At 33.1% G+C, this 12,161-nt stretch overlaps 1 protein-coding gene across 1 annotated transcript in view; it reads right to left on the reverse strand.

Moving 5' to 3' along the window:
• Positions 1-9,283: 9,283 nt before the first annotated feature.
• Cyp7b1 (cytochrome P450 family 7 subfamily B member 1) overlaps positions 9,284-12,161 on the reverse strand; it is a 174,411-nt gene continuing 171,533 nt past the window's right edge. The window contains exon 6 of the mRNA XM_027932814.2: positions 9,284-9,599. Coding sequence (XP_027788615.2) covers positions 9,312-9,599 — 288 coding nt within the window. The 3' untranslated portion in view covers positions 9,284-9,311. The remainder of the gene's footprint in view (positions 9,600-12,161) is intronic.

Below are 12,161 nucleotides of genomic sequence, written 5' to 3' on the forward strand. Positions count from 1 at the left end.
TGAACAAAACGCGAACTTGAGGGGGGCTCTGCCTAGAACTTTTTACCGGTATTATTATTACGATCAGGCTGTTCTCTGAACCCCGCATCAGGGTGGGTTCAAGCACACCTGTCAGGTTTCTAAAGAGCAGGCGCTGCCACTCCAGACCTGGAAGTTCTGCTGAAGTGCTCCAGGTTAAAACCCCCAAACAACTCTTGATCTCCCACACGGCAGGAAATACTCTTTGCTGGTCTTCCCTGAGGTTTGATTTAGGTTAAATTCAGACACTTTTTCTAACTTACTAGCCTTAATATGATCCAGAAGAGTTTTCTGTGCTGTTGCAAAATAATCAGGTACCCTTGAATGTGTGTGTGTGTGTGTGTGTGTGTGTGTGTGTGAGAGAGAGAGAGAGAGAGAGAGAGAGAGAGAGAGAGAGAGAGAGACTCACTTTTCTTTGCTTCCCTTCTTCAGTGTTCCCTAATTTGGGCAATACAGTAACAGATTAGAGAACTCTGGAAGAGAAATTACTGGGTTGGGAAGGTTAGACTGCAAAAAGAAAGAGAAATTTTACAGTTACCCCTTCTCCCCCTTGCTACTTAGATGATGGACAAACCTATCTTACAAGTCACCAGGATGCTTTGATGAGGAGTTGAATTTAATTATGCACAATGTGATATCATTCTCCTTCCAAGCTTGGGAAAGAGTTAATTCTTTCCCAAAGACCATAGTTGCCCTTGTCTTCTCAACCTGATTCAGAGATGCAATAAAATATGAAGCAAATTTATGATCTGTTTCAAGCATTTTATTGCTGTATTTTTAAATTCATATATGCACATATAAGAACTATGATCTGTGAATAATTTGAAATGCTATAGTAGAATGATACATTTCAGATAAAACATAACCATATCTTTATATAATTGTCTCAAATTAAAATAAAAAAGAAAAATAGATTTCTAATGTGGACCAAACTGAAAAACTAATGACAGCCATAAACTGCTAACCAACCATAAATTAACATCTTCATCAAATGCTAAAATGGTATCAGTGGTTATATAAAGCAATTATTATTTCTCCTTATAAGTTTTAGAATAAAGTTCAGGGATATTTAAAGGATCCATTATTTACAAATGTTTCTCAATCTTAGAGATTTCATTTTTTATTAGGAGGATGGTCACAACTCAAATCTGCTGTTAATAGAGGTGTTTAGAGATGAGAATTTAAACATAAAAAATGTTTCATGACCTAATCTCATTTTATACATTTATTCTGCTTTGGGAATTACTAAAGAATTTCAAGCAAGGATTTTTCTGTTGAGTATCCTCATCTACTCTTTAAAAAGAGAAGATAAATAGTACCTTCTTCTGTGAGAGACTCTGATTATGTACCTAAATAGTTAAAACATTAAATCATGCATTGCCGATTCAAGTAAGTGCAGCTATATTTGCCATGTACGGTTTCTTTGCAGAATTATGGTCAAAATTCAGATGCTACTCTGAGCCTATGCCCTTCATTTGAGAGGAAAAGACATGTATTTATTGAATTCCGATGAATCAGGGAGTGGGGCCAATACATACATACCTGGGTCTTGGAGAAGCATCAGGCATACATTTAAAGTATAGGTTTCTCAAAAGGGTTTTTTTTTTTTTTTTTTAAATCTATAATTATTCAACAAATTAATCTCTTTGAACAACTTAGAAAATTGTTTTTTTTTTATGAAAGCAAAACTAATTATTCGAACTATGGAGGATATGGGTGGCACACATCCTCACTTTATCTCTGTTACTCAGGTGTTATTTGTTGCCCTACAAGATAGTTATGGTCAATTATCTTTGAAAGTCAAGGATTTATGAAGATCTTAAACTTGTTAAGTCCTGGAATCTTTCCTTAGTTTTAACTTTTTGTCAATATTGTTTCATCTTCTCTAAAGATGAAAAGTTTTTATAACTTTTCTGTAAATATAAATTTGTTAAAGGTTTTAAAAAATGAGCATCTAATTGTACAACATGGAGAAAGTATTACTACATGTATACTATTAACTTCATCAAAAATTTAAAAGTGATTTCAAATACTTTTAAAAATATTCCATCTAAGGTATAAAACAAAGACACTTATAAAACTTTATACTGCTTAATTCTTAGAATTGTGGGATTGAAGCACTTTTCATTTAAAAAAATTAACAATAAAGCAAAATGTTTTTGTTATTTATCAGTAATATGATATATATTTTATGTTAACTACAATGGCTAGCTCTTAGAAGTAAAAGTTATTTGGAGTATGTGTTCCCTTATAAGCAAATAAAATCTACAACTAGTGCATGCTTCCTACTTACAGATGTTTAAATTTGACTCAATAATGAATCACTAGATAGTAATACCTTTACCTGTTATTTCCATTTCTCTAGTTTTCGTATAAGCACAAATTGCTGTAGGAGATATAAAAATGCTTCAAGATTTTATCTCTAAATATGTATTTTCTGTGTAGTCTGCAAAATGTCACCTCTCACCTTATAAAAATCAACACATGTAGGAGTTGAGAACATAAACTATACTTTAATTAATAATAATAAACAACATCAAATTCTTTTTTTAAAATCCAGCACAACTATCAGTATTTTGCATCTATATCTTGAATAAAAAAAGCACATCACTCACATGATCATGACTAAATCCAGAAAGTTCTGCAAATTTTTATTTATTGTTTTATTAAGTAAAATTGAAAGTAAAGATAATGACTTCACAGATTGCCCACTTAATGGGCAATTTACCCTTGTTGATAAATAAATAATATTGAAGTGATTACTTCAAATGAATAGGAGGACCTTCCAGCAGAGATTAGCTCCTGTTACCTGCTAACAGAAGCACCTTCTAACAGAACTCTCACTGTGTGATGTGAGTTCAAATAAAATGTTAGTGACTCACACAAATGTTCTTTAGAAAAGTCAAGTATCCCAGTGAAATACTATAGGTACAGTTGCTAAAAGAGCCACATTTCATTATTTCACATTCACGTTTTCATCAACTGTATTGTATTACACACTTTATGATTTGCATTTCAGTTTTATGAATAAATTGAATACTGTCCAAATATCACTCAGCTTTATTCATTATCTGTGATAAAGTGAAGAAAACTGCAGAAGACAAAAAGATCACATCTAATGAGATCTCCCATTTTCTGTTGTTTTTGTATGTCTCTTTCTCCACAGAATAATACTGAGTATTAAGAAAGGTAGCTCAGCCAGCTAAAAATAAACATTATGAAACTTGTAATATTTTTTTGGATCTGTTTTTACCTCACATATAAACAACAATGTTAAAATACAATGAAAAATATTCTGACTATAAAATGCATTTTAAAGACAGCAGCATCATTTTCCAAATAATTTGCTATTTGTAATAAAATCTTCTGTCACTCAATTTATTCCTAGTAGGGAAATAAGGAGACATAATCATTAATCTGTGAGTCAAAAGTTGATTTATTGAATTTCTGTTGTAAATAAAAGAACACTAAATATTACATTTGCAAAATAATTGTATTTCTTGCTTAACATTTTAAGTTTACTTTCCTATGATCCACACATATGCCATTTTAAAAATCAAAAGATAATAGTAAACAAATATATCAGGACTATTGCTTTTTATAATTTACAGCACTTTTCTAAAAAACATTTAAAAACATAGCCATGGCCAAATTATCACCTATTTAAGACTGCTGAATTGGTTTTTTTCACCAATTATATTTAACATACCCTAGAAAGTAATATAAACAAAATAAACGTTTAAGCTAAAATGTTCAAACCTCAATGATCAATGATTTAGAATTACACTCTGCAGTAGAGTAAGTAATAATTGCTTTAGATAAATACTACTGTTTTATGAGACTGCTCATTTTAATTTAAAATAATGCTATAGGGAATGCAATCTTAGCATGCTTTTTCTTAATTGAGTATGTGAATATGAATACCTAATAATGCAGTTCAAGTAAAAAAATAGTTTGGCAAATTTAACACGTTAAAAAAGTGCACATTTTAAGGGCATGAGATCCTTAGTTAAATAATTATTGACATTCTTTCATACTGAGATCAAAAACCTTGATAAACTTTGTGCTTTAGTCTTTGATGGGTTTTAAGACTCCACTGTTAAATTAGAAGATGCTTAATGGAAATATTACTAAAATCATTTTTTAAATAAAATAAGCACAAATAATCATGTAAATTTTGAGCATGGAAGTTCCTTTGCCTTAGACACATGACTCAAAACTTAATGACAAAATGGATGTGATAGGATGAATTGTGCCAGGGAAGATAAAACCAAGGAGACCAAAGTTCACACATACTTTCCCTATCAGCAATCCTGAGTTAGTGATAAATGGCTTTAAGAAAAAAATCCTTCAAGGCATTTACCTTCCTCTAACCAGATGACGGCTTCATTATTATTGGTCAGTGATATAAAATGATAACTTGATTATTATTTATTTCCTTTAAAACTTAGGTGAAGCTGTAAAAATAAAAAGATGGATTTTTATAATATATAAAATAATTTCAAAACCTTTTGGAGCCTCACTGGCCATTTGGTTTTGTTCATAGGATCACAATATCAATTGGATAATTGAATGCATAGTGTCATATCTAGAATAGAGGAAGTGCCCAATGCTTGATTGAATAGATGAATAATGAATTAATTAATGACCAGAAAATTATTCCCTCTACCATAATGATTTTTAAAAGGCACAACATTTTTAAGTATCTCTGTTAAAGTTTGTAATCGTATATAGCATTGTATTTTTCAAAATAAGTTCATGCATATAACTATGCTTAAATTGTTGCAATTAAACCAAGATGTCAAAAGGTCTAATTATTATTTTTTTTTGCTAATGAGAATACTGAAGTAATGAGAGGCAAAGTAACTTGTTGACGATAACAAACTAATTATGACACAACTAGAATCCAAGTCTTTTGCTTATTTCTTCATGACATTTTTTTTCTATTCATAATCACTTTAGTAACCGGATTTAAATCTATCATATGACTCTCTTGCTTTGTTTTGGTTCTACTGTCCATTCCTTTTATATAATCTTTTCTCTGCCATCTTGAGTTTTACTTTCTATTCTAAATTCCTGTATGCACTTCTAAATTCCTTTATACACTTCTATATATTAAGTAGAAATTAGAATGCAATTTTTTTTTTTGTATTTCCTCTGCTACAACATCATGGAAGTATACTACTAAGTTGAATTCAAGAATATGGAAGTTTCAGGAAACAAAAAATATGAAGGTTTCCACTTCAGGACAGATGGTGGACTAGATGTTCTAGTACAATAGTACAAAGTGGATGAAATATGCTTTGAGGCAGGTAGGAGATAAAGTCCAGGGCTGGAGCTGGGCTCAAGTGTGTGTGTGTGTGTGTGTGTGTGTGTGTGTGTAATTCAAGACTCTGCAGAGCCAACACACTTAGTAGGTGAACAGAAAAATACTTTTCAGAGCAAGACTGTGGATATATTTGCCTGTCTCAGCCTTGTGTCTGGGTGAAACGAACAAGCAAATGTCTCTTCTGTCTATTCCTAATCATGGGGTTACATTCTACCTGACTTAGGGCTAGAATTCACAACACCTGTGTCATGCCTCGCCTCCTCCCAAATTCTCAAGCTGAAAATTTCAATCGATCTGAGTTTGATGGTAACATCAGCATTGGGACAAAAGCAATAACACATTTTCTCTGGAGGAATAAACTTTAAAAACTTGGGTCTTAAAATAAACATTTCCAGAGATAAAATTCCAAGGAACATGAGCTTGGTATTTAAGCTATCCCAAGTAAGTTAAAGAAAAATAAACTAGAGAATCAAACACACAAAACACCAATGAATTGGCAATATTAGATACAGAATACAAAGTATGTTTTCTTAATATAGTTAAAAGAAATGAAAGAGCATTGAGTATATGATGAAAGAACAAGGTATTATGAAATAAAGAACAAAAGAGAATTATCAGACTGGAAAAATGTAACTATTAAACTTAGTAAAGGCAATGGAATGGAGAACTTAAAGGTTTACAACTGGACTCAAAATCAACCGTGGAGACCCCACAGATGGGGAAGGGACAGATGGATCTAAGGATAGAGCAAACAAATTTGGAATGTCTTGGGGAGAGTGCAGACTGTCACAGACTAAATGTGTGTGTGAGGTGGGCCAGTTGGAGAAGAGTTTGTAGAAGCCCAGAGCTGAGGGTTGCTGGGCATAGTAGGAGGACGGGGCGAGAGAGTTTTGAAGTTCTGCTTTGGCATCTCTCCCACATTAATTGTCTCACTGAACACAGGATCAATCACTGAGTGAACACATCATTAAAATATAGTGAGTGCAATCGGGGGAGGAGGCTGCAGCAGAAAGATTTTGAGTTCATGATCAGCCTCAGCAACTTAGTGAGACCCTGTCTCAAAAAATAAAAAGGGCTGGGGATGTGGCTTAGTGGCAAGACTTGGGTTCAATCCCCAGTATCAAAATGAAACAAAGCGAAACACAATGAGTGTACTTTATGGAATGCTATGGTGCACTTAACTGCAATAGAGTAAATGTGAAAATATTTTTGAAAACACAAGCCTTTATACAAAAGTTGAGAAGGATATGATTTATAGAGAATATATTTATGTAAGTTAAAAATATGCCCAAGATATTTACAAATATAAAAGTATACACATCAAAAGGTACACACTAAACACTTTAGAATGCTTGTCTGAGATGAGGGAGGTATGATAAAATGGAATAAATAAAGCCAGAAGGGTGTTGCTTAGACCGACTATAATTGTATACCATGAACTAAAGAGTGTAAGAAGTATGATTACCCAAACTTGTAAACCTGAGGTTTAATATATAAAAGAAGAAACAAACTCAATATATGGGTTAACGAGCAGATTAGATATACTATATGGAAAAGAAACTAGAAATATAAAGAAATTATCTCAAATGTGAGAGACGAAAAATGTGGGGAGAAAAGGCTACACAACCTAGAAGATACAGTGAGAAGATGTAGTATAGCATCTGAGAGGGGTGATCAAGAGAGGATGGCCGAGTAATCCTTCCTACATGAAATACCTCCTTCTCATATTCAAGAAGCAGCATGAGACATGAAAGAGGCTAAGAACATCAAAAGCAAACAGAAGAAGTCCAAGTGGTCATAGTTAAGCAGTGAGCCATTGAGTAACCGTTAACCCCTCAAAAACAAGAACAGAAGCCGCAGGAACATGCGACATCTTCAAAGTTCTATGAGGAAATTACTATCAGTTTATGTTTGTGCATCCAGCAACACCAACAACTTTTCAAGAATGAGGACATTTAGCAATCCCACTTCTGGCTGTTTACTCTGCAGATCTGAAATCAGTTTGTTGAAGAGAGATCTGTACTCCTATATTCACTGCAGCACTACTGACAATAGCCAAGACAGGGAATCACCCTATGGATACATCAAAAGACAAACAGATAAAGAGCATATATAGTATTTTATCATGTACAATGAGGTATATGCACATGCTAAAATACTATTCAGCCTTAAAAAAGAAGGAAATCCTGGCATTTGTGAGAACATGGATGAAAGTGAAGAACCTTATGCTAAGTGAAATAAAGCCAGGCATAGAAAGACAAATACCACATGTTCTCACTTATATAGAGAATCTAAAATAATCAAACTCACAGAAGCAGAGAATAGAATTGTAGCTACAGAGGCTGAGGGTGGGGAGAATGGGGAGACAATGGTCAAAGGCTGCAAAATCTCAGCTAGTGGGAATACTTTTTCTTTTTGAAATCTATTGCACAGTGTGATAAATATAGTTAATAAAAGAGTATCTCATATGTTTCAAAATTGCTAAGAGAATACAATACAAATATTCTTAGTACAAAAAATTGTTGAGTATCTGAGGTAATGGATATGTTATCTGTCTTGATTTAATTATCCTATGTTGTATTCAAAGTCGTAACATCATTTTGTATCCCATAAACTTACACAGTTACAAATGGTCATTTTCAAGAAAATAAGAAAAAAAGAATAAGGGTGAAAATAAACACATCCTCATCCAAGCAAAACCAAACTTCATGGCATTAGATTTTCAATAAAGAAACATTCAGAGCATGTAATTATAAAAGGAGAAAATGTTAGATAATCATGTTTGTTTATTAAGTATAACAAGCATTTTATTTTATTTAAAAATAAATTTCTTATTTAAAAATAGAAAATTTATGAACTAGTGGATTTTATAATTAATGCAGCATGAATTAACTGAGCTTAATTACCTGTATTGACTGTTTATACATTGGTTCATTCTTTAGGTCAAATGTCAACTACTTGGTAATCTGATATTAGAAATCTTTGAATTGATGAGATGATGTTGCATTGTGCCATGAAATTATACTGCATTATATAATGTTATAATTTAAAAGATTACAAGTAAAAAAAGTGAGATGTCAAGAACAAATACTAGTATTTAGTTTCTCTGTTTCTGTAATTAAGAAAAGTTCATTGCAATGTTGGCATAGCCCCTGGAGTTTATACAAAGGCCAAATGCTGCAATAATGCTGTAATGATTTCAACATTTGTGCCTATAAAAAACCTAATACTAATGTCTAGGGCAATTTCTGAATATAAAATAGGTTTTGTGTTTTCTTATACATTTAATCTTATCAGTATCTAACTTGAACATGAGAGATCTTACATAACAGGGAATTTTGTTCTATTGAGACATAGTATACAAAGTAATAAAAGAGCATTTATGGATGATTAAATATTGAAGTGAAGTTGAAGCATTTAATCTACTGCAAAACTCATTTAATGCAAACGTACCCTGGCAATATAGATATTATTGATATTACACTTGAAGGGAACATTTTCATCCAGTGTAGCTCATGGAAATTTAATTTCCTTGTTCTCTGAGAATTTGGAATTTGTTAGACTGTGTCCATTTCCAGTACAATTTTTCAGTGGAACATAAAATGTACTCTTACATATTAGCAAATAAGTTAAGTGATTAAAAAAAAAAAAAACCCACACTGCCAAACTAGGTGCTGTGAAGGTAAACTCACTATAACAGGTGAAAATCACAATAAGTAAAAAGTAAAAACAAGCTATTTTGAACTTATCACGAAGTTGATTTTGATGTCCATTTTATGATATCATTCTGTTTTATTTTTTGATAGACTTTGCAATCAAACACAAACTGGACCAATCTCAGATCAAATATAAATTGGTACTTCTTAAATAAACATAGCAATTACATTTGCAGAAATTAAACAAACAGATAAGCTTAGGATGTTTAGGTTCATTTAGATAGATTTCTTTTTTTTTTTTGGTTTCTCTAAGATTTTGCCCTGTACCTAAATAAAACATCAGATTCTGGATGCTGAACACCAATCATTAAGCGGCTGTGGTCTAGTCCGATAGGCTTTTTGTCAATTATCTCTAAATCAAAATAAGTTACAAATACAATCAACAATAGTTTTATTTCAATAACTGCCAAATATCGACCTGGACATTTGCTGGTACCAAATCCAAACGGCATTATGAAAAACTTCAGTTTTTTGCCTCCTTTGAAAAAGGTGGTTTTCTTCTTACCATCTTCAATAAAACGATCAAATCTAAACTCCTATAAAGAACAAAACACAATGTCAAAATTAAAATTTTACATGAAATAGTTTGATTTCAGGTCCACAAAATTACTAGCTTTTCCTGCCTCTTTTAAAAGATTCTTTCAATCAGCAACACCAGAAAGTAAAACTTGATTATGTACAAATCATTCATGAATTTCAAAAACAAAACAAAGCCCAAAACTCATATGCTCCTAGGAAATTACTTCCCCATAGTCAAGTGAAGTCCAAACACCATATGATTTCTCTTCCCTATTCACATTTTCTCCTAATGTCTTAGTCAGTCTTCTGTTGCAATTGCAGAATATCTGAGAATAAATAATTTATAAAGAAAAGAGGTTTATTTTGTTTCATGATTCTGGAGACTGAGAAGTTCAAGAGCATGGTGCTGATAAAGGTCTTGTGCTGCTTCATTTCATGGTGGAAAGCAGAAGGGCAACTGGGCAAATTTGGAAGAGGTAGGCTCACTTTATAATAACCCACTGTTTTAAAAAAATATTTTGTAGTTATAGATGGACAGAATGCTTTTATTTTATTTGTTTATTTTTATGTGGTGCTAAGGATTGAACCCATGCTCACACATGCTAGGCAAGCACTCTGCCACTGAGCTACAGCCCCAGCCCTAATAACCCAATTTTGAGGTAGCCAGTCCAGTCAGTTCCAAGAAAGGCCTTAATCCCTCTTAAGGATACCTCTTATGATCCCCACTGCCAAGATGGCAGACTTCAACATGACGTTTGGAGGCGGACAAACCATATTCAAGCCATAGCACCTAAACTGAGCTTTGTAAGTGTAGAAGCTATATCTCTATTTTTTTCTCTAAGGTGGGTATTGACATATTGGGTCTTGACATATTGGCCCTTGATATACCAATTTTGGGTAGGAGACAGCTGTAGCACTGTCATTGTTACCAAGGAATAAGGAATCCTAGTAGTCACAGAAGCAACGTAACTGTGGATCCCTAATTTTCTTTTTCCTTATCCCTTCCCAATCAGCTACTGATGAATGAGAACTATGAGTTTTGGATCCAGTGTTTATGTTTCAATTAAATAAATTTAAAATAATAAGATTCAGATAAAGGCTAGAAAGAACCTAAGCCACAAAAATCAATTTTGCTTGTTTTTTGATGTTTAAGGAAATTTGTCCTGTGAAATTTCTACTTCAGTGAAATCTCTTTGGATTAACTCTAGGGTGGCAGACAGTTCTGGTATATTTAATAAATATATTATTTGCTACAGAAAATTATGAGACTGTTTAATCTAGAGTGTTTGGGCTCACCATCTTAATTTTTCCATGCTACCAAAGGGGTATGGTTCAATCCTCACTTGAGTTTTTTTAGAGAGGACTGAATGACCTTATTTCAGCCCATGGTGAATTAAACCATTGATTAAATTAAGTCTTGTGACCTGCATGAAAATGACCATGTAGTTCCTGTAGTTGGTGCTCATTAATATTCGACCTGTTTTGGCACACAAGTTTGATATAAACTACATGACAGCAAATGCAAAGAAGTAGGTCAAATAAAAGGCATTTTAGATTCTGGTGAAAACTCTATAACACATGGATGGATTCTGAGTCCATCACAGATGATCTTATTTTTCTCACTCAATGGTAGTGTGGTTAACATCAATGAATCATTTCCTTTCATGGCATTGAGTTTACCCTCATCTACCTAGAACACTTATTTGAGCTAGAAAAATTGGGGGTAGTTTCTAGTCTCCTTCAATTTGCATATGCAGTAATAATGACAAAATCCATCAGAATTTTAATAATTGTTTTATTTCCTGACATGCCAATTCTGGGATGTATCCAAGTAGGATCTAAACCAAAATATCTGTTCATTCCTGAAGGAAGAACAGTCTGTGTTGACATACACTGTTACTGGAGACACTACTTATGGAATAAACTCTGCTGGTGAACTTCTAGGGACCAGGCATGCTTGCCTGGACTTAGTCCTGGTGCCTCCTGCTGACCAGTTTGAGAAGACTAGCACTCTTCCCCAGAGCTCCCCAGGGAAGTGAACTTTGCTATGAAATGATCCGTTCAAAACTAAACATAATATGTGTTAATGCAAAAGGAAACCTTAGCATAGGTTATCACTACAGTGTCCTGATATCACAAATAAACCAGAAACCATCATGGTTTTTCAGGTTCTTTGTGAAAATCATCGTGCTGCCCTCTGAGAGGCCACAGTGCCCATGACTTTCAGTGAGTATTCATAATCAATTTCCTCTAGCCTCTAGTCAATCATTAATGCCACTCCTCTAGTTTTCTGTTCCCTTCTATTTCATTTCCTCATAATAAACATCTTGGAAATTTCTATTTTGTTGTTTATTCTGTAAAACTAAAATATAAATGACCAAGGTCTTTTACTCGGTGATTATCATCACATGGATATAGATATGTTTCTGAGTTAAAATTTATTTTCAGTTTGTTCCACTACTTACACATGGAGAACCTAACAGAAACTAATTTTAGAAAGGACTTTGCTAGGGATACAGTTTGGTTTTTAGCCAAAAGGAGAAAGGATATTATAATCGCACTCCTGAGATTTTGGGGTC

Source organism: Marmota flaviventris, chromosome 15 (assembly GCF_047511675.1).
Source record: "Marmota flaviventris isolate mMarFla1 chromosome 15, mMarFla1.hap1, whole genome shotgun sequence".
NCBI lineage: Eukaryota > Metazoa > Chordata > Mammalia > Rodentia > Sciuridae > Marmota > Marmota flaviventris.